The sequence below is a fragment of the Rhopalosiphum padi genome, chromosome 3 (genome assembly GCF_020882245.1).
Source record: "Rhopalosiphum padi isolate XX-2018 chromosome 3, ASM2088224v1, whole genome shotgun sequence".
NCBI lineage: Eukaryota > Metazoa > Arthropoda > Insecta > Hemiptera > Aphididae > Rhopalosiphum > Rhopalosiphum padi.
Window position 1 is genome coordinate 53,758,406 of NC_083599.1, and position 24,135 is coordinate 53,782,540.

General features: G+C 28.0%; 3 protein-coding genes across 3 annotated transcripts; 1 reads left to right on the plus strand and 2 right to left on the minus strand.

Moving 5' to 3' along the window:
• Positions 1-1,364: 1,364 nt before the first annotated feature.
• Positions 1,365-3,833, minus strand: LOC132925184 (uncharacterized). Its single transcript, XM_060989598.1, has 4 exons — positions 3,634-3,833; positions 1,752-2,019; positions 1,492-1,639; positions 1,365-1,413 (listed from the first exon to the last, which is right to left on the minus strand). Exons 1-4 carry the CDS (start codon positions 3,808-3,810, stop codon positions 1,365-1,367), a joined length of 642 nt encoding a protein of 213 aa, XP_060845581.1. The 5' UTR covers positions 3,811-3,833.
• A 61-nt stretch (positions 3,834-3,894) lies between these two features.
• LOC132925185 (uncharacterized) lies at positions 3,895-9,058 on the minus strand. The gene is made up of 6 exons (XM_060989599.1): positions 8,967-9,058; positions 8,668-8,839; positions 8,470-8,622; positions 5,248-5,609; positions 5,039-5,170; positions 3,895-4,144 (listed from the first exon to the last, which is right to left on the minus strand). Exons 1-6 carry the CDS (start codon positions 9,056-9,058, stop codon positions 3,895-3,897), a joined length of 1,161 nt encoding a protein of 386 aa, XP_060845582.1.
• A 12,227-nt stretch (positions 9,059-21,285) lies between these two features.
• Positions 21,286-22,752, plus strand: LOC132925186 (probable 26S proteasome non-ATPase regulatory subunit 3). The gene has a single exon (XM_060989600.1). The coding sequence runs from the start codon at positions 21,286-21,288 to the stop codon at positions 22,750-22,752; it is 1,467 nt and encodes a 488-aa protein (XP_060845583.1).
• The last annotated feature ends 1,383 nt before the right edge of the window (positions 22,753-24,135 follow it).

Below are 24,135 nucleotides of genomic sequence, written 5' to 3' on the forward strand. Positions count from 1 at the left end.
TAATATAAGTAACAATATTTTAGCCACTATATTACAGTCCACTGGCATAATCTGGTAGTTGAAGGTGCTTATAGCCCCATTGTCCCCATTAAGTTAACGTCCTCGTTACTCTAAAATGTGATAGACTTACTGCATCAGCACAAAATTATGATAGATCAATCCTAGTTAAGTCTTCCCGAGTTTGCTGTTTAACAAATAGTTATCCCACCAGTGGCTGCGTCAGGTCTTTTGCCGTCAGGGCGGGCTAACATATATCAGGGCAGATACAGTCACACGATAGTGATACAAACGGTGGAATGGGAGAACTGCACTGCCACTCTGGAGCTTATGATATAGACACCTCAATCTTAAACTTTTTTTACGGCACTGACGGTGTTAGCTGTTCTCTAGTCGCTAATCACTACATGCTACATGCCCATAGCCCATATTATACAGTCATTTTTCAAAATCGTCTAAAATTAGATTTATATTATGATAACTATATAACCATTTCCGGGAACAGCTCAACATATAAAATATAATTTGTAAATAACCTACAGTAATGTATGTGTAACTGTAAGTATGATATAGGAAAACCAGACCCTGGAATTACACATATATTTTCAAAACTATTTAAGTAATAATATTTGAAAATACAAATACAAACTTTTGTGTAAAATCAAGATTTTAAGGTGGGCCATGGCCTGCTCAAGCCCGTCTTTAGCACCACCACTGCCTCCCACTTAAGCAAAATCTTAACGGTCACTGCTACAGTCTAATATAAAATATACAATGATGAATACATTAGTACTTAAGCAGACAGCATAGCATATTCATCTATTTTTCAACCAACCCAAGTATTAAGTTACAGGTAAATTAAAAAAGTAAACACAAAGACTTTACTAAACTACAACACATATAGATATATTTTAATTTTATCAATTAAATTTAAAAATATTAAATAATTTTCCACACATTATAATTAAGTTGAATGACTTTAAATTTGTTGTGTATAATTATGTAAGAACTAGGATAAACATTATAATATTAGATAACAATATTTAATGCAGAATTACCTGATTTCGAGAACTTAAATTTACTTGGATAATTAGGTATATAATCTTAAAATAAGGAAATATGAGTTAGTACTTATACATAATATTTTAAATAAATTAAATACATTCTTAATTATTAAATGTTAAAAATATCTTAAAACTTAAATGAAAATAATATAAAGTTTTAAAAAAAATTATTTTGAAAACCAAATAAATATGGACAAATAGGTATAATATTGTTAAAACTTTGAAATACTATTAGGTATTAAACAAATTTAATAGTATATTATTAACATGGAATAATATACCTAATAGATAATCTATTTAAGATCAAACTTCATCAATTTTAACAACTTCCGGATTTATAGTCAGGGTTTCCCTAAAAATTAAAAAAAAATTTAATTAAGTAAGATCTACAATTATTATTGTATTTAGATATTATCAGTTGTATACATACTCATATTCACTTTTGATATTTCCAAACTCTGTTGTCAAAACGCCAAATAACTCTGGTCCCAAATATTCCAAAGATGATTTGTAAATATTCTTTGCTGTATATCGTTCAACATGCATGTACTCAAATCGAATATAATGAGCCCACAACTCTGTAAATAGATAAATAGGAATATCACGTAAGTAAAATAGTTAATGTCATTATTCACCTTGGACTTCGAAGTAAGAAGTATATCATTCAAGAAAATCGATGACTAAACTTACCAACATCACCATGTCCCAAGTTATAGCATACTTCGTTGTACAATTTACTGACTTGTGTTATGTTGACAGAACTCAAGGATTGTTCATAAGCAATCATTTCAATGTATAATTGTTTACAAGGCGGACTTATACTATTCAATTCTTTAAACAGTCTACGAATAGCAGTTATCCCATTGTCCATTCCAAAAATATTCAAGTATTTCACTCTGTAAATCAAATTAATTTGGGGCCATGGCACGTATGAAGCTTGGTAGTAGAAATCTAAAAGCTAAAAAAAAATATGGCTAGTACTTTAAATAATATTCATATAATTATTGTATTAGTATATTTTTGTGTATTGTATTAGTATATTTTTGTGTATACTTAAATATTTTATTTAAGTACTTTTATGGACATTTTTGCTCAGCCCTACTAATGCCTGTTAACATTCATCGCATTTGATATTATTATTTAATATTTAATTACACGACCTTAAACAATATATTTTGGAAGTAAACAGGTCTATGCTCGGTTGTATAAAAGTCATTCATTAAATAATAAACAAATTATTAGGTAATGGCTCGTTAAATCAATGTTACATTGTAATACAAATTTTCTAATTAGAAAAGAAGAATAAAATATATATCATCTATAATCTTATTTAAATATAGGTACCTATTTATTAACAGCTGAATTCATATCACAAGGTTGTTATCATGAATTCTTACTGATAACCATAGACCTCATACTACGGTAAAAATATTATCATTTCGTCTTTAAAATTTAAATATGATCCGATTCCGATATCGGGTGATCTAATGGACCGTCAAACATGCTCTAAAATATTTAAAGAACGTTTATGCAACGAAATTTTGTTTTAGAGGACGTCGTACCCGCATGTGTTGTCTCTGTCTTACGAACGTAAGGCATAGCAAATTTGCGTTCAGCAGATTCAATTTTATGCTGTTAGCTTTAATATTAGAGTCAATTTACCTATGATCAAACTTAAAGGTAATAATATTATCTAGGGCATATCATAGGCTTTTATTGATATCTTAGTTTTTAAGTGAGTTATAGTTATGTAAAATATTAAAATTTTAAAATGCTCGTAACTCATTTAAAAATTAAAATATCAATAAAAGCTTATGATATGCCCTAGATAATATTATTACCTTTAAGTTTGATCGTAGGTAAATTGACTCTAATATTAAAGCTAACAGCATAAAATTAAATCTGCTGAACGCAAATTTGCTATGCCTTACGTTCGTAAGACAAAGATAACACATGCGGGTATGACGTCCTCTTAACGAGGCATGGTTAACACTCCGTTAAACGTTTTAAGTTTTTTTATGCAACCGGGCACTATTGTTCAATATTTTTTAACAATTTTCTATCTTTAAATAGAAAAATATAATATGTTATAATGGTCTTTGGTAAAATATTATACGAATAATTAATTAATTATAAATTATTTTTTATTATCCTATAATTTAAAAAAAAATAAGAGAAATAAGTAAGATTTCTATTTTAGCAGACATTGATCAAAGAGAGAGAATACCAATTTTATAAAGAATTTGAGCGATAATGCTTTAAAGAAAATGTTCATTAAAATAAATAAGTATAAAGTTCATGTCATTATAAAAACAAATAGATAAAAGGCTTCTGTAAAATAATAATAACTTAATTAAAAAAAATAATAAAAAATTTATCAAAGCCATCACCCAGTACTATATAGAGTAAGTACTATCGAGTATAGATGATTAACATTGATTTGAAATATGGATTTTATTTTATTATAAAAAATAATTAGAGCTTTAAATAGCAATATATTTTGTAACTTTCAAAAGTTAATAGGTAATACTAAGTATGAAATTTCACTATACAAAATTAATAATTATTATACCGAATTATTTTGGTCTAAGTTAATTATAAATGTTTCCATTAATTCCCATAATGGTATTGAATTTGATTCCAGCGACTTGATGGCATCTTGAAAAACTTTATATGCCATTTCAAAAGAATTATTTTCAATATAAATTGTCAATATTTCAATCCAAACATTCAAATTATCTTTATTCATCCGAATTGCCTTGGACAAAATCTCATCACATTCTTCGTTTTTGTGTTCAGCCTTAACAAAATAATTATGATATTATAATAGAAGTTAGTAATTATGATTCATAAAGGTTACCCAATAAGCATAATGTTCTGCTTTATACAAAAATCCTTCGTCAAACGCTGCTTGAAATACTCGTTTCACATTATCATTCACAAAAATAGCAATTCCTTCATCTTTCACACCAAATTGTTTCCAAACATTGATTACATGCTCAACGAACATATTCCATAGTATTTTACGTTTCACGGGTGACTGAATTTCTTTCAAACCATCATCAAATGCTTTAAAAGTATATCTAAATAATTTAAATCATCAGTAGGCATTATATAATTTGATTTATATATGTTAAGGTGTATAACCGCAGTAGGCGAATGTTGACAGTCACCGGTGTATGTCGACATTTACCAAAAATCGTGGTGAATGTTGACAAATGGTCTTAACGCGTTTTTACACTGATGATTGTTCAAATTTACAATTAATGTTGGCAAATGTTGACCAGTGACCACACATGAAGCACCATGTAAATCACTATACTAAAAGGTATTTTCTTATTATTTTATAGAATTAAGACGTTATTGTCCAGTCACAATATGCGTTGGAGACGTTTTAACGTTAGTATAATGTTATGGCATGATTGGCTTGAGATAATCCGAATGATATTAAGGATAAGCTAATCGTACCGTTGAAACTAAAACTATTCATTATGTAAAGAACGAAGAACTACTCAAAGTTCATATAAAAACATATGATCAACGAATTGCGGAACCAATTCAAAAATATATTGTAAAAAAATATAATACAAACAAATGTAACTGTATAAGAATGGGGGAATACTCTGTAACAGTAAATGCCACGATAGTTAACCGTGTTGTAATAAATATAACTTAAAAAGTTAATACTACTTAATCTATAAGTTAAAAAATTAGTTTGTTAAACTACGAGTATATTTATTTATGAATTTATTACCTAGATATTTGATTATATATGTTGTCAGGCATGTCAATATTCAGTAAATAACTATTGCGTTTATCAACAAACACTGGTAAAAGTCTACATTCTAAGATATTTGTAAAAATTGATAACATTCACTAAAATGATCGGTAAATGTCAACGTACACCGGTGACTGTCAACATTCACTGCCATGCGGTCATACACCTTAACATATACATAAAAAAATATGTAACTAACGTAAGTCCACGTCCACATTGCAGGTCAAAGCACACACATTCTAATTCGGAATCAAAGATAAAACCATTTAAGTTAATTATAGCCAACTTTTGCCACATTTTTTCATGCCCTTTGTATTCCTTGATCATATCCCTGTGTAATAGTAGTTAAAAAAATCAATATTTTCTATATGTAGAAAAATATTAAATACATTATAGTTAATTTTATACCTTACGATACAATAATGTAATTCCGTAACTGAATAACCTTCTATTGCTGCATCTAACAATGTAAAATGAAACTCCAAGTCACCTTTGAAACATTTGATGGCATTTTTATATGTGCTCAAAGCTATAGGAAATGATGTACTACTAGTATCTTCATTGCACTGGACTTCTAAAATAAAATTGTCAACATGTAGTCTTTTACAATGCTTGTGATATTTCAACCCTTCTGAAAAACTCAGTCTAGCGGAATACACATCATTCATATTATAATACTCAAACAAAGCGGTTATTTTGTACACTTCCGGATCATTGTGTTTACTCGACATTAGTTTACGCAAAAAAGTCGTGTCTTTGATGTATGATTTCTGAAAATTAAAAATTATTTCATGTTATTAATTATTATATATTATATTCAGGGTCGTACTGGAGGGGGGGTTTGGGTGTTCAAACACTGAAACACCCCTCGAAATGTTTGGTTTTTGTATGGTTATTTACTTATTCTATTTTAATGTTAATTGTCATATTATATTTTGATAGACAGGTATGATATTACATTGTGTTTGTGAAAAACCGATTAAAGCAACATTTAAATTTAATACTAACAAATTAAAATAATTAATATAATTTGAATAAAAATAAAAATACTTAAACAGGATTTATAAAATATAAAATAAAATTATACTTATTGTCTATTTACGTGGCCACGTGGGTACCTATGTATTTACGTAACAAAACTGGCGACGAAAGATTAAATGAATTAATATTGTTAAATATACATAGAGACATAGGTGTTAAGAAGGCGTCACACCCGCATGTGTTATCTCTGTCTTACAAGTACGTAACATAGCAAATTTACGCTCAGCAGATCACGTATAGCTTCGTTTAATTAAAATGAATATAAAAATATTTTGACGAAAATTCTACCAAATTCATCATTATAGGAGGAAAAGGGGAGTGGCCCGAATGAGTCTGAGCAAATTATTTAGATATGTGGTAGATAGTCACCGTTGTCTAACCATAGGCCTATGATAAATAGGTACCTAGAGACGGCTGCACAACTTAAACTTTTTACACATTTGAAAATATACCCTCCTCATTCATATAAAAAAATTATTTTTAACTATACCAACATTTTTCATCATTACGAAGCTTATGAAATATACTTTCTATAGTATGTATACATTTTTCCAAACGAACAACGGGTTCATACCACAGAAAAACTAAAAGGCTCACTTTTCTTACATTGAGTTTTTATGGGGGATAAAGGTATAGCAATATTTGATACTATAATATTGGTCTGTTAGTAATAATAATAATAACAACTTATTGCCACAATAAATATGATACATACATCGAAACATTTATAAAATAATATTAACAATCATTAAGTGGTAAAACATAGATTTTTCTATCTGTACTAATAGACAGAACATTTTACCAATTTTCATTTTCGTGTTCTCTTAAAGAAAGCCTTTGGTTATTCTGTGTTTATAAACATAACATATTAAAAAGTAAAAAAATATTCCAAATAAGTTTCAAAATTTGATTCAATTTCAGGATTACTTTATTATGCAAAATTATATTAATTATGGCAAACGTTAATTCATAATATTATGCGGGTAGGTATGAATATTCAAATTAGTTATTGTGGCATGAATAAGTTTAAAATGTAAGTAATTTTTTCCATAAAATATAATTTGATATTTTTAATATATTTTAAACTGACATTGGTACAGTTTAAGTTAATTTATTTTCAATTAATCACCTTAGTCTCAGCTATTTATTGGTTCGTACAATTGTTAGAAGAAGATAAGTCCTTTGTTAGAAAAATTAGAATTGTTAAGTACAAATTTTAAAAAGTTATAAAAATTTATTTATTTTAATTTTATAAACGTTATTTTATAGTTATTTTGAAATGAAAATTATGTTTAAAATAATAATTTCATGATTCATTTTAAATAAGCTAATCATTATTATTTTACATTTAAATTTTCTCATAGAAAATATTTATCTTTAAATTATTTCATTAGTCTTTTCGATTTCAATTTAATATTATTATTGTTGTTTATATAGCATCAACTATAATAGTTAATAGCTTAAAGGAAAAGAACAGAATAACACTAAAAATAAGTTTGCTTTGATTTAAAGTCTATCATTATCTAAGAAACAAGGTGTGGATCTCAAATGTAAACAATAATTATTCAAGGAGATACAGGCGTTTGAGAATATGCGTTGACGTTATAGAGCTGAAGTTGGAACGGCGGCGTCGTATCTTTTACGTGTTAAAGTATCTAGATTAATACAATTTCAATCGTTAAAATATAAAATATTTTTAAAAATTTTTTATTTAACCATAAGCGTTTTTTTGTATTTATGACACTGGTTTAGTTATAATTTTGATACACTTTCTAATTTTTTTATAGTAGATAAAAATAGTATAATTAATTTTGTAAAATTTAGTCAGCGCGGCAATACGACGCCAGTCGCGAACTCAATAATTTTACTAAATTATAATTTATAATATGTATGCAACAAGATATATTCAATTTTAAATCACACCATCGTCTTAGGCACATAAATATACTCAGGATTATGAAAAAATAATTCTGAAATACTATTTTAAGTTAATAAAATCATTGTGTAAATCAAACTACTTTTACACGTAAAACATAGGCGGCTACAGTAGTCATCGGCTCTATGACGTCATGCGGCTATTCGTCAACTCTCTCATTATATCGTTGTATAATTATTTTTTTAACTTCGTATTTTTACCAAAACGTTTTTCACTTTGTAGACTACAATAATACAACATTAAACTTAAAATAAAAAAAAAAAATTAGTGTTGTGATTTGTGATGTTCTTTAAGGCGGCGGTTCCCAAAGTGTGCGCCGCAACGCTAATCGTTATATGTGGTCCAAAAATAAATTTAAAATGTTCTATTCTTTATTTTATCTAAAAAAAATGGTCATCGGTTTTATTAGGGGCGCCATAAGAAAAATTCAGTTCCAAAAGGGCGCCGTAAGACGAAAAAGTTTGGGAACCGCTGCTATAAATGATATATAAATATTATTCAGTATAATATAGTCGTTAGGTATTGATAAATACACTATTACTACATTGAACAGCTATTTACCTACTTATATGGTACCCCTAGGTACCCTCTATTAAAAATTGTAGAAGTACAACGTGTTAAAATTATTATTAATAAATTGTTGGGTAACTTACGTGATCTGAACGAAATTTTAAGTATTGTTTCATTGAAGACAAACGAATGGGGAACATTTGTAGCATACTAAAATACAAGAAGTCGATGCGATTGATCAGTATATCTAATATTCTGGTATCATCAGACTGCATTTCTCCCACTCGAGAACGAAGCTATTGCAAAAATAAAAACAACAGTTCATTTTATAGTATTATTACTATAACAGTTAGTGTATAACAACCACACGAGTGTTGTGCTATTACTTCGATATTGTGTTGCAAGGTATCCAGTAATTTTGACTCGGATTCTATATGCTTTAAAATATCTTCTCGGTTGACATCGTTGCTTTCGACCTTTTGCAAAAACGATTTACGTCCTTCAATTACTTGCCTGAAGGGAAAACATAAAACCATACGGTATTGTAAGTAATAATAGAGACAACAGATTTACCCATACCCAATGGCAAAAAAAATATACGATAAATAATAATTTTATAATTTTATTGTTGTTCACTTACATGAGTTCGAATAGTGTCATGACACTTTTGTTCAACAAGTACTGCCATTCGTATAACCCGCTGCACGGATTCTGTTGTGTTTCTATCTCCATGATGATCGATGGCGGCGTCGACACTATTAGGTATGGAGAACGTACTGGACGACTAGTGTTGACAGTTAACGGGAGACGAATGTGCGCAGCGATCATTCAACAGCGCCGCAGCAGCAGCAATAATTCGATTGACGTGGGTGGTGTGGACGTTCGAGGTGAGGAGCCGGTCGAGCGCTCTGTCGGGACCGAATAAAAGCGAGACTGCTACCTGTGATATATGGCGGAGTGAAGAGGGAAAGCGAGCAACAATCTATATTCTATAGCAGGGGTCCCTAATTAATATTTTTGAAGTGTCACATTAGGGATCTGAAAATTTTTCACGGGCCATCAAAATTCTAAATACATATTTACATAATTTAAAAACCAATAATATTTAACAAAAATAATAATTTACAATAATAACACATAGAATGTTGTCGTAATATGTGTCATTTATTATTTGTCTGCGGGCCGGTTAAAATGTGTACCGCGGTGACCTATGTTCTATAGTAATATATGTTACATCTTTGAGATCGTAAAACCTCACTCCGCCCCTGTTGAATTCGGGATGACGTATAACAGGGGCGGCCAAACGGTCGATCGCAAACGATTTCAAAGTCGATCGTGTTAGAATTTATTTTTAGGCTACGCACACAAAAATTAATCATAGTGGTAGTTAACAACATATCGATAAAGGTGAAATATATTTTTTAGTAGATTGCGGCCAAAAAAAGTTTAGTCGCTCCTGATGTATAACAATGGTTACGTTGTATATGACGGACGGCGGCGGCGGTGGTTCCGGATCTTGGTCTCCCGGGTTTTTGGTCGAGGAATCGGGGGGGGGGGGGGGCGGGACACCTGACCTACAGACCCGCACCTCGCAAAATGTTTCCACACCCGTTTTAGGTATCTGCGCGCACCGTTCCCGGGATGAATGTGTTTTCAGCTACGCGGCGCAAACCGCCGCCCTGGCTGGTTAATAACAATAACAATAACAATAACAATAAGTATCTCACTATACTACCTGCCTATAATTGTACAGTTGTAGTACATATAATACGATTGGAATTCGTTCTTATTTCCACCGGTTCTCTTTCGGGCGGTTTTAAAATCGATGTCACACCCAGTGTGTTGAAACATTTTAAGTAATAATAAATGAAAAAAAAAACCGATGTTTAACTGCTTACAGAATGCTGTCACTTTCCATACACGACCAATATTCCCATATTATTTATTATTTATATATTTCCCTTCTCTGACAGGGAGAGGCATGTATGACTAAAATTATTTTCCCCCTCCACTCAAAATGCGAATAGATGTACTATTAATTTTTAAACACTTCATAATATATATTATATTATATCTGCACATAAACCTTAGTATCTTACATTTTCATATATTCTCAATCAATATAAAATAAATAATGATTCATTTATATAACCAACACTATAGTCTTCTAGGTTGTTACTTGTTTAGCTTCCTGTACCGACGACTGACGAGCATTCGATGACGAGACCGACCAGCTTGCCTTTAACATATATATGCATTAGGATTTAGGTATGCACCAATTATATCACGTCATCGTCATAAGAGTTGTCAAAAATACTTCACGTCAATAATCTAAGACTGTGCATCAATATTTTTCCCCTGAAGTCAAGCGTCTCGGCATTTTATTAATTACCGATAATATGAAAACCGAAAATAACACAACTATAAATATAAGCTATAAAGAAGGGGGATTACGGGGAGATATATATCTCAATAATCTACCTTCGCAAACACGTAATTGTAGCCCTGGGCGGCATACGGTTCCGCACAATGTACCTTTTTACCTACCCGATTCCGCACATTTTCAAAATAGAAAAGATTGTTTTTACTTAACCCAAATTTAACACGATTCCGCATAAAAATTGTTGCGACGTTGCCAGTCACGAGGAAAAATAATTATAGTAATAATATTAAATAAAACAAATTATTAAAAATAAATTTTATAGAAAAATGTATATCGATTCTGTCGTATATATACTCTATTGTTGAAGTAACAATAAAATAATATAAAAATAGTAAAATTAGTTAAAATAAATAATTAAAACAAGTAGTTACAATTGTTTTCCTTGATATCGAGGACCAACTTGTAAGGTCATATATTAATATCAACAATTTATGTGTTTAAAATAATTTTTATAATACAATTGGCAACGTCGCAAATTAGTTTTGTGCAGAACCGTGTTAACAAAAAGGTTTATGCGGAATCGTGAATCGCCGGTAGCCCCTCGCCCCTTATATTAATTGTTACACCCGTACATTATATGAACTAATCATTGTTAATCGTCCTAAAATTCATGTTCGTTCGACGCGGCAGTAGCCAAATAATATAATACATATACACTACTATATTTATCCGGTTTTAATTTAACGTAAATTACTTAAATACCTAACTCCTAATGAATTTGGTTTTTTTTTCGAATAACCTATTAAAATGTATTTAAGAGTACCTCTTAATTTGTCTAGTCGTATAATTATATCACATTTTGGTTTGATATTAATAAAATAATAATTATATTTTAAATTCTAATAGGTACGCCGTCATCATAAGAGTACTGCTATGAGCTTATTTTTAATGTTATATCGATGTTCATTTTTTATAACAAGGTAGTGTATTAATGTTATAAATATCTTTATGAATTACCTATAATCATTTTCTACGAAGAAATTTAAAAATGAATTTTCCCCGGACCATTTTTTTGAACTATTGCAATTTCAACCATACACTGAATATAACATTTTAATGGCTACAAGAAACGAAAATTAAATAAAGAAATGATAAAAACACAACACGAGTTGACAACGTAAGTGCAAAACAACTATGCCAATGAAATTTATTGCCCGTATCCTAAAAAAATAACTTTTATATAACTAAATATTCTTAAATAAATTTATTTATTCATTTAAGTTAAGTTAAAAAAAACTTTCTGATTCTAATATAATGTCTGCTATTTATTTTTATAAATTAAAAATATAGGTATACAAGAAAAACAATTAAATAAATATAATAAATAATAATAATATAGATGATTTTTATGCTAACTATCCATAGGTTTTTTTTTTTGTAGATTTCATTCTTGAAAAGCTATCAATGATATCTTCATACGCTAATGATGACGATGAGTCACTTTCTACCACAGATAGTTAATATAAGGCTATAGGGAATTTAATCTTTCTTGCAACACAGTTAGTCATAGATAATTGTTCATTCTTTTTAAAACGGAATACAAATGTTTGGCGATACGGTTAGTAGCTGGCGTTGAGACATTTATCGAAGGATAATTTCAATAATATATAACGTATAGTGTATTGTATTTAATATCTATGACATTCTATGTACTATAAACTATTAGATAAGCTACATAAATGTCGTTGTAATAAATATTAATTTACTAAAAATAAACGAATATTCATCAACATTTTGCCGCCCTGTGTAGCCGCATAGTTAGCAGTTACTTAAATCAGCCCCTGTGTGTACTAAATGAGAGTTATATTATTATAGTATAATAACATAATATGCCACGAAACACGGTGGATTAAACTATACAAAGATTAATATATAATTATACAAATAGAAAGATTATGAGGTACTTTTAAATATATTTGATTAGTTCAATCGAAAAGAATAAGTCTATTAACAGTTATATTTTTCATTAAACCAAAAATACAGATAAATATTACTTTGTATTGTAATAACATATAACATGCGACCACTGCCGCGGCGAACAAATCCGCTATTTAGACAGTTGGACTGTATTTATTCTATTTATGATTGTAATAAACAAATAATTGAATTTTTGAGTTTGATGATTCTTTAACTTTTGTGTTTATTATTTCGTTTGATAGTTTGGACTTGGCAGTAAAAATAATTATTGCGATTGCCGATTTTCTCATAGAGTAATAAGAATAGTGTATACAATATGTAGAACTGATGTTTACTTTTGTCATCTTAAATTATTGCACATAATTACTTAAAATATCAATAAGATAAAAATGTTTACGTAGCTGTGTAAATATATTATTAAATTAATTTGGTATAAATACAGTTATAGATATTATATTATTATGGAAATAAACATCGTAGTCGACGTAGTCCCTTTAAACTATATCTGTTCTATAATATTTTTTAAAGTTTCTATATTAATTAAAGATCGATGACTAATATTCAAGACTTTATTATAATATTATGAATAATATGAGTCTTACTTATCTATGAGTATTTAACATTTTATTACTATTTAGTATTTTAAATAAAAAATATTCCTTATTATACCTACGGAAATTTATATATATTTATATAGGCATAAAAACTGGAAATACTTAAGCACCATTTTTTAACTTTAAAATACTCCACTCCTCCTCCAAATATGATATAACGTCGTCTAATCCCCATTTTTGATTACCAGAGAAGAAGGCTTACACACGTTTAATGTATAGGTACCGGTTTTTCTATGAGGCATTTAAATACTTTCAGTATTTTTCTTTTTCCACAACGTCGTCGTCGCACAATTTTTTATTAATAATATAGATACTTTGTTTAAAATTTAAACAAAAATTTAAATCATTATATAGTTACTTGTATTTTTTAAATTATTCGTCTACAAACATTTTTTATAAAATTAATTCCAATAAATTTTAGAATTAATCTGAAATTTAGTTTACGATCATACAATATTCAACCAACCGGTACTCACCTAAAACTTCTTCAGGCCGTAATACATGTGGTAATAATATATAAAACGATTACAAAGAATGCTTAATTCTGATTTAATTTCACTAAAAATACTTATCTGCTGTGTATTTAATATGTTTTATGTTGGTAAATATAATTTTTTGTTGTAGGAAAGAATTTGTGTGTTAGGTGTTATAACTCAAGCGATGTTTCAGTGTTAAGTATTAATGTCCATAATACCAATCAGTGAAATAAAGAAATTAAAGAATGGCCATGAACTATTTTAATATTTAATACTCTCAAAAAGAATAAATAATTATTTAATATTTAGTTTAATTTTCAAATATTCAAATTTACCTATCCACTTATTTACAATAAAAATAAATATATAGGTAGTTCAATTAATACAAATTATATATTAAGGTAGGTAATACATATAGATATAACAATGTTTGATTAAATGTACCTACATAGGTAATTAATGTAATATAAAAAGATATTTATAAGATATTTTAAACACTTTTTTTTTCGGTATATAATTGTTTGTACCATAAACCTTATGGATTGGTACAATGACAATTTTTGTATTTGTGTAAAACAAGGTAATGTACCTAATTAAAATTAAAACTTACTTATAAATTATAGTACCATTTACTTATTAGTTATTTTATAACCGGCGCATCTTGCTACTCGGCAACTGTTATGATTTTAATAAAACAATATTGGTCCGAAAAATATATTTATATTAACTACAAAAAGTAGTTTTCTATTATTTTATGAATCACTGTTTTTTTTTCAATCGTATTTGTTGCTGAGTGCCAAGATAGGTTACCTATATACTTATATATATTATTATGTCTAACGATAATTATATGTAATGCAATACTTGAATACAATAAAGAGAGCTCTGTCTTCTGGACTATAGTCATAGTTCGTTAGTATACGTTTGTAACTTGTATAACAATACACCAGTACTTACAACATTATAATTTATAACCATTAAAATGATAAGTGTAGTCGACCTACTGAAACATCCAATAAGTACACAATATTTATAATATTAGGCTCAGGATTTCAATACAAAGTGCATTACGTATTTTATAAGATTTGTATATAAATATTTTTATTCGTGTCACAGTAAACAGAAAAACTATTTCAAAGGCAATACTTTAATTTTGCATTTTTTTAGTATTTTCGGATATTATATTAAATTTTAGACATGTATTAATATATTATACAAGCTTACGATATACCTACCTAAGTATGAATTTTGGTCTTCAACTTACTAACTTATTTGTTAATTTGTAAATTGTATTATTAAATTACTACATTAACTATCATCAGACTTAAAGGTAAAAATATTATCTGTTGTTTATATCAGGTTTTTTATAGACATTTTGATTTTTAAGTTACACCATATTATTTATATCTATGTTAATATCACAATTTAACACACTCGTATATGAAACTTTACACACAAAATTTAGGAGTTCAATGGGCTGATATTTTAAATTAATGATCAATGAGCTCAAAATAACTCTAAAAAACAAATACCAAACTTATTTGACATGCACAAAATATATGTACAATAAATATAAAATAATGTGTAAATGTAAATTGTAGCCAATTATTATGTGCTTCAAAATAGGTATAACCGTTTTTATTGTTTCTTTTGTACCATTCGAGATGTGGCATTTCCAGGCATAGAATAATGTTACTTTCGGTTTTCCTTTGTGTTGAGATCTTGTTTTCATTTGCCCGCTTTATTATGCAATTCGAGCTAGTATTGATTTGTGCCGCCGAAGCTACCAGGGTTGACACACTTTCATTTTTCATCGTCATCACTATAGCAACGGCGCCGAAGGAAAATACTTGGTTGTATATACAACAGGTCGAAATCTTACGATATTCAATATTTGTTTTGAATTAGTGAGATATTTCTATACAATTTATATAGAAGATGTGAAATTAAATTAAAATAATTTATTCTGCATGAATATATTCATACGTATTTTACAAATGGGTATGTAATGAATATTCGATTTCGGTACATTATGTATAATACATACAATTATAATTTATAAATGACAATTGACAGTAAATTGCATTTTTATATTACATGAAATGACATTAATAGTTAATACAATAATGTATTATATTTTAATATAATGTATATATAATAGGTGCATGTATACTGTATAGTCATGTTTCGAGAAAAACTGTGAATTACACTGAAAGCGTTCGCCGGCCGTATGAGCACGCGGGCCACAAGTTCAACTTTTTTTTAAATTATTAAATAAAAAAATATATTTTTTAACTTTTTTACCAAAACATTAAAATAAATTAAAACATGAAATGTGTGTAATTCTTGTCCCTTTAAATCTTATTAAAAAACCAGAATTATGATATCTCTATTATTTTAAAAGATATCGCAATGGGAAATCCTCGCGGGACCCCTGTTAGGGCCTTATATCATAGACATACTTTTCTATACATTTTAGCTGATGTATAGTGTAGAAGTACAAATTTTAAAATTCAATCAAATTCGCGAAGTTTTGTTTATTATTTTGTAATCAAAACTTATGAGTATACACTTAAATTTCATTATGTGAGGCTTGAAAATTGAATATAAGTTCTTTATTAATATTATGACAACTACAACCCGAAAATTTCGAAAATACTTATTCAACAATTTTTTTTATAGATATTTCCTGAGAGGTATATGATTTTTGTATATTAATGCTCTTTTATAGTTTCAGTTATTGCACTGAATTAGTATATCTGTATACAACCGATGGACAGTAGCTGAACTACAACTATATGCTATTTATTTCAATATTTAATATGATAAAAGTTTATTATACTGCAGGTTTTAATGGTTTATAATAAATAATAATTATTAATTACCTAATTAGGTTTGTCACTTACCCAGAAATGATCTCATGCGTGTCGTCCACGGACATCAAGTAGCGACCCACCGATAATATTTCTTTTGTAAATCGTATGATTCAAATATCTATATTTCTTTTGAGCCCAATTTCTAGTGACTCTTTGAACTCTAGATGATGTCAAATACTGATACATTTCCTTTTAATGATCATAATTAGAATGGGTTTTTTACGTGTGAAACGAAAGGTGAGTGAACAATAAAATAATACGCGTTATACACGTTTATTCAATAATACATATATAATTCGTCACGAGTTGGCTTTATTGCTATAAATAAGAATAACAATATTATGATGATTGAATTCTATTTCTTTATTGTCGTCATCTGTTTTCACTGTATAAATGTATATCTAATATGATTATGTATTTTTTTTAATAATTGATGTGTTATTAATTATTATTATTTTAAAAAGAAAACTTGTAATGCATCGATGACAACTCGATTGTCGATATACACCACTATAAATGTGAATATTGAAATTAAAACCACAATTTTCGGGCCATCGTTCGAAACTGTAATTTTACTTAGTTTTAGTTTATACGATTTATTGATTCGTTTTACTACGCTGTCGTCGCCGTCACCACCACCCTGCAAGTTATTGATGTGTTTTTAATTTAGCGACCCACCGACGTTGAACGAAAGGAAATCGTTTTTCGTTCGTTGCTCAAGTAATATAATGCCTCAACCATAAATTAATACTGAAAATATAAATTATTTTATATCGCGAATATTACACCAATTATTTGCATAGAACATTATATTTTTTTCAAATTCTGAATTTATTTTACTCTATAATATGTTAAATTGAACATTTAATTATTTAATCAAAATATATATAGCAAATCAATCTTAAAATATAATATTTTATTGCAGAATAATGAAATTGGTTAATACTATCAATAATTTCAATAATTTTTATACATGCACTAACCATAATTTTTAATATGAAGTATTATATTACAGAGTTTCTTTCTTTCTTCTTCAATTTTAGGTAGAGATTATGTGTTAATATTATCCAAATCGCTCAAAGAAGAAAGACTCGGTAACCAATCAGTATCACAAAGAACTGTTAAAACCTAAACTGGGCAGACTAGCCATGATTATAGTCAAAGAATTACATCATACGAGTATAAAATTATGTCAGCAATATTATTACTACAGGAAACTCTTTGTTTTTTCACATATAATTACTTCATTAACTTAATGATTGTAATCCTGCCACATTGATATGGTATCTATGTATATATACTGAGTAGGTACCGTAGAGTTAACTATCGTCTATAAACAATGAAATAGCACTTATAATCTTAAGAATTATTAAAAATGGACACTATTGTTATAGCAGGAGTATTTTTAATATTACTATATGAAAGACCAAGTATTACTGTCCCTGTATAGTATAAAGTGACATTTGTCACTGTCAAAATAAAGCTAAAGCATATACCTATCTAATATAATCTACTTAAAACAAACTATATTATAAATAAATATTTTTATTTTCAAATTTTAGGTAATATTACTATATCATAATTATATTTATAATTATAGGCTATAATATCTATCATGTCATATTATAAATTATGAAAAATATGTTTAAATTGATATAAGAACATAATATATGACTATAAAATTAATGTAAAAGTACAGAATATGGTAGTATTATAATTTAGAAGAATTATTATTATTTAGGCATGTTTTTATAATTTTAATAATTCTCACTATCCACCAATGTGTTAAGATATTAGATATATATTTTCTTAATATAATAAAATATTTATCAACAATAATTATTTAATTTTAAAATAAAATGTGTAAGTAGCATTAATTAGTAATATACAAATAATTTTGAATTTAAAGTGTTAAGATTTGAAATACCTATAAAAAATATGGTATATATATTAATATATTTGGTCATTCAGATTTTTTTTTGAACAATGTTGAAATTGTAGATTGTACTTAAAATTATTTACAAATTATAACACATTTTTTACAATATAATTAACAACATTTATTTTGAAATAATTTTAATATAAGTGTGGTTAAAAACATAAAATAATTACTATATACATTTTACATAATAATATATTAAATGAAATTACATAATTCTGGCCATTTTTTAAAGCTAATTAACACATTTATATAATATACTTTATATTAAAATTTCTACCTACATAATATATATATATATACATTTTTTTTGTTTAAATGTTTTTTAATAGCTTCTTTAAATAGTAAATTCAGTTATCCTTATAGAATTTTACAATGTTTTGAACGACCAATTATTTATTTGTATTAATAAAATTTATAAGAGAATAATTTATTTATTTTGCTTTTTAAAAGAAACTATAGACTGACATTTAGTTGCATAATAATAAAAATAAATAGCAATGTACGAATATACATTTCTTATATAATATTATAAAATCAATTATTACTTAATTCATTAATTTACAATTAAATACAGGGGATTTTGCCAAATGTGGGTACCGCTTATTATGGTCAAAATGGTCTGGTCCCAATACTAATGTATATTAACAAGGTTAAAAAAACCGCGTAATATGGGCACTCGATTCGGTTTATGTGGGCAATTTTTATTTTATCATATCGTTAAAATATACATATATGGATTTAAAAACGACTAACTTAATTGGGCTTCGTCATATCTATGAGATCGTGTTTATCAAAAATAATAAAAAGCATTACCACCCTTTTCTGCATATTGTGCCAAAAATGGCACAAATTAGTTTTTCGTAGTTTCTATTGTTGAAAATAAAGTTACAACGTTATTGCATATACGGCCAGATTCGGAAAAAAAAGGAGAACAATTTTGATGAAAGGTTACCTAACTACAGATGAAAAATAAAACACTGAAAATATTATTGTTGTGCAAAGTGAAAAACTACCCATTTTATGTTATTACAACAATAACAATTTGATACTAATGATACTACCGATCTTAGGTAAAACCTTTAAACCTTTTAGTACTTTTTGTCTGGAATATTTTAAAAATAAGTATACATTTTTAAATAAAATATTTATTGAAATATATCATAAATTAATTTTGTGCCCAAACTAACCCTTAGTCAACTTTTAGGGGTAGTTTCACTTGAATATTTTTCCCATTATCCTGGTGTTATTAAAAAAATAAAAAATCATGCAGAAAGAGATTTTGTTGACTTTTTTGATATTATAATTTTTTTTTCTTGAACTAATTTCGATTTTTATGGTCAAACGGGGTTGGTCTCAACGTGCCCACATTAAGCGGAATCTACTGTAATTAAATAAACAATAACAATTAAATAGGTACCTAATACTTACCATAGACATAATATAACTTTATACTATATATGTATATTATTAGTTTAGATCATATACAATGGGTGGGGCCACATTGTCCCGATATTTGAAGCACATAAGAGCGACGAGTCTCTGATTGAGATGTGCGATCTGCGCATACGCATGTTTACTCGTCGCATATTTATTCAAAAAACTGCATTCTCCCTGGAAACTCATCGATGATAACCACGAATTAAGATCTTAATTGATAGCTAAAAATTCTTGATATCAATTCACATATACTACGATTATATGCAGCAGTTAATGCAAATTAACTCAATGCGCATTAAATTAATTCGCATTAGAGATATATGCACCTAAAATATCAAGATTAAATGTTGAATAAAATTATAAGTTAATGCGAATGTTTTTAGTCCATGTTTTATACTTTGGATTCCATGACCAAAATAATTATAATTTGACATTTTAAAATTCCCGCTAAAATATTAATTCGCATTAAAGCGTTAACATGCATTTCTTAATCCCGATTTGACGAATCGAATAATTAAATAATAAATGCGCATCAGCTTAATGCGAATTAAAAATGCGTTTATATGCACCTAATTCTCGGACTTTTTTTTTCTTGTGTTATCGCCCTATGGGGATGAACCGTTTGCATAATACTTACCCCCCACCTAACTCTCGGACTAACTCAAATACTCAATACGCATTAACTGCTGCATATAAACGTAGTAATAAACAATCAACGAGTATACATGCGCATGCGCAGATTGCGCATCTCAACGAAAGACTCGTCGCTAATATGTGCATTAAATTGCCAACATATAGGCAAGACAGGACAATATGGCTCCATCTATTGTACATGATTTAAAATTACAAGTCTGTGATACCTACTTACTTGATAATATTTTTGTTTGATATGTGATAAGAAAAACCGGGAGTTGTATTCAAGGTTACCTAACTGAAGTTAGAACCACAACAGTTTTTAATTTGATAACTTGTACCGTACATACCTTTGTGCAATTATTTTCGATTTCTCGTGATAATAATTTGTGTTCATAACCTAAGTGTCACATTATTAGTCATTAACCGTTTTGATCTTGTCTAAAAAGTTCCTTTCGTTAACTACCTTTTATTTTTAAATGTTGATATCGTCAAACGTTTATATTTATACAATTTTTAATTTGTATTAATAAACTATTCATGTAAGATATTAATGCATTGAAAATAAACAATAAACGTTTCTTTTATACATATATATATATGCCTATTACATTTTCAGCAATGGCCGCCACAGTTGAATCTATTCTTGATGTCGAAATGACAGATGTATCAAATCTCCAAGAACAAAAAGACACTGCGGCTATCCAAGAAATAAGGGACCAAATTCGTCTGATTGAGAAGGCCGTTCAAACGAAAGAAACGCGTTTCATGTTGCGTGTCTTACGAACGTGGTCTGTCACCCGTCGCAAGCTCAATTCTGTGGTCTTGTGGTCCGTCATTAATGATTTCTACATACACTGTGCTTCCGACAAAGACCTATTATTGTCATATATTACTATGCCGACTCAACTACCAGAAGAAATCAAGATGTACTCAGGTAAAAATGCCACAGGGGTACTACTCCCTGAAATCGACGGCTATATCCGCTTGCTAGTGTTAGTACAACTTATTGATAACAATGATTACAAAAAGGCCGTAGAATTTTCTGATTTATTGATGGTTAAATTAATTGAAACAACTAGATTTACGCTAGATTTGATTTCTGCTAAAGCATATTTCTATCATATGAGATGTTACGAACTAACGGATCAATTACATAAAATTAAAGGGTTCCTTTATAGTCGCCTTAGAACGGCAACTCTTAAAAAAGATTATGAAGGACAAGCCGTGCTCATTAACTGCCTGTTGCGTAATTATTTGCACTATAATCTATATGATCAAGCTGATAAGTTAATTCAAAAATTAGTTTTTCCGGAAAAAGCAAGTAATAATGAATCTGCTCGTTTCTTTTACTACCAAGGTCGTATTAAGGCCATCCGTCTTGAATATTCCATTGCACATAAAAATTTAATTCAAGCTTTGCGCAAAGCGCCAGAAAATACAGCAGTTGGCTTCAGACAGATAGTACAGAAGTTTGCCATCACAGTGGAATTACTATTAGGTGACATTCCCGAAAGGCATATATTTCGTCAAGCCAGTTTGCGTAAGGCATTGGTACCATACTTCAGACTTACCCAATCAGTCCGCTTAGGAGACATGGCAATGTTTAGTGAAACATTGGAGAACTTTAAGGAAAATTTCCTTAGTGACCATACTTACATGTTGGTTGTACGTTTACGTCATAATGTCATCAGAACTGCTATTAGAACTATTGGCGAGTCGTATTCACGTATTTCAGTCGATCATATTGCTGAAAAGCTTGGGTTGGATTCTTCTGAAGATGCCGAATTTATTGTTTCCAAGGCTATTAGAGATGATGTTATACAAGCAACCATTGATTCTGAACACGGGTATGTGCTTAGCAAAGAACCAGCTGACATATACAGTACACTCGAACCCCAGTTAGCTTTCCATCAACGTATATCCTTTTCTTTGAATTTGCACAATAAAATTGTTAAGGACATGCGTTATCCTCATGAATCATTTGACAAGGATTTGGAGTCAGCCAAGGAACGTCGTGAACGCGAACAACAAAAAATGGAATTAGCAAAAAAGATAGCAGAAGAAGATGACGATGCATTCCTTTGAAACAAACGTTAAACAATAATGACTTTTGTATCAATAATTGAGTCCTTTATTAAATCTTTGTGATTCTAATATTAAGGTTTAATCATAATTTATACACTATATACAACTTAAGAGTATATTAAGTATTTTAATATTTATAAAATTAAAATTTATGATTCAATTAAAGTTACAATAAACGTAAATAATAAATAGATCTATTAATTATTTAATAAGTTTAGACCAATTTTAAGATTTCCACATATTGGTTTGATTCGAATATTCCTCATTTAAAATGGTCCAATGTGTGTAGTAATTATATTCTTATTTATAGAATTATGAGTATATGACCTTTGTAATAGACAATGGTTAATCAAATTAAGTTTGTGTACAGTAAAGACCAAAATATGTATTTTAATGCTCACTAAAAAAAATTTTAGGTCTTACTGAAATTTAAAAAAATTTAAGATTATGTTAAATAGTTTAAAAATAATAAGATAAAAATCAACTTTTATTTTTATTCAGTACACAGTAATTTTAAAAATATATACAATAAATAATAAGATTGTATAAATAGTAGGTATTAATAAAGTTATAAAATATGTTTAAGAATTCCTTTGACTGTAAATACGAAGAAAATTAACAAATATTAGGTACCTATTTAAAAAAAAACAATATAAAATATTTAAAAAAAAAATTCTACTAGTTATTATTTAAATTCCATATAATTTTCTATTCAAATTATTTAGTCTAATTTATTTATAAGTAATTGAAATAAATGGGGAATAAGTTATTTGAGCCATTATTTAAGATAAATAATTAATTCAACTAGATGATGTTTAATTTTTTTAATAGTTAAAGTTTAAATTATAGATAATTGAAAAAGTTATATTATTATCAAATAAATTCTTCTATTATTATCTATGGTAGAATTATAAATGTTAATTTACTTGTATTTTTCAAATTCCAAAATATTAAATTTATATTTTTATATTTAGGTACATCTTAAATAATAACATAATTCAAATTATTGTTTTTATTATTAGATTTATTTTGTTAGATTTTTCAAGTGTATATTTTGGTTAAGTCAAAATATTCTTAGTTATAAACTAATAAATACCTAATCAACTGTAAGTATTAAAATTGGGTTTAGGTATGTATTAGAATCGTATTCACCGACTGCCAACAGAACACCCATATTTCTTAACCATTAAAATCACTTTTACCTTTTTATAATTAAAAATAAAAATAGCATAAATATCTAACCAGTTATATAACTAATATTCTACTTTACATTTTATAATGGACTAGCTAATATTTCTATTAAAATATCAGTAATGTATTGATTTAATAAATAATGTGTGTTAGGTACATCTATTATTTGTTTTGGTTACTTTTGTCGAAATA

Excerpts from the sequence above, each read along its gene's own strand:
- LOC132925184 (XM_060989598.1), bottom strand. The coding sequence starts at position 3,810 with ATGAATAAAGATAATTTGAATGTTTGGATTGAAATATTGACAATTTAT. Across the intron at positions 2,020-3,633 it reads ACTTAGACCAAAATAATTCG|CTTTTAGATTTCTACTACCA; the intron begins GTATAATAATTA and ends ATTTTTTTTTAG. Across the intron at positions 1,414-1,491 it reads AATATCAAAAGTGAATATGA|GGAAACCCTGACTATAAATC; the intron begins GTATGTATACAA and ends TTTAATTTTTAG.
- LOC132925185 (XM_060989599.1), bottom strand. The coding sequence starts at position 9,058 with ATGGAGATAGAAACACAACAGAATCCGTGCAGCGGGTTATACGAATGG. Across the intron at positions 5,610-8,469 it reads TAAAATTTCGTTCAGATCAC|AAATCATACATCAAAGACAC; the intron begins GTAAGTTACCCA and ends TTTAATTTTCAG. Across the intron at positions 4,145-5,038 it reads CAATGTGGACGTGGACTTAC|ATATACTTTTAAAGCATTTG; the intron begins GTTAGTTACATA and ends TAAATTATTTAG.
- LOC132925186 (XM_060989600.1), top strand. The coding sequence starts at position 21,286 with ATGGCCGCCACAGTTGAATCTATTCTTGATGTCGAAATGACAGATGTA.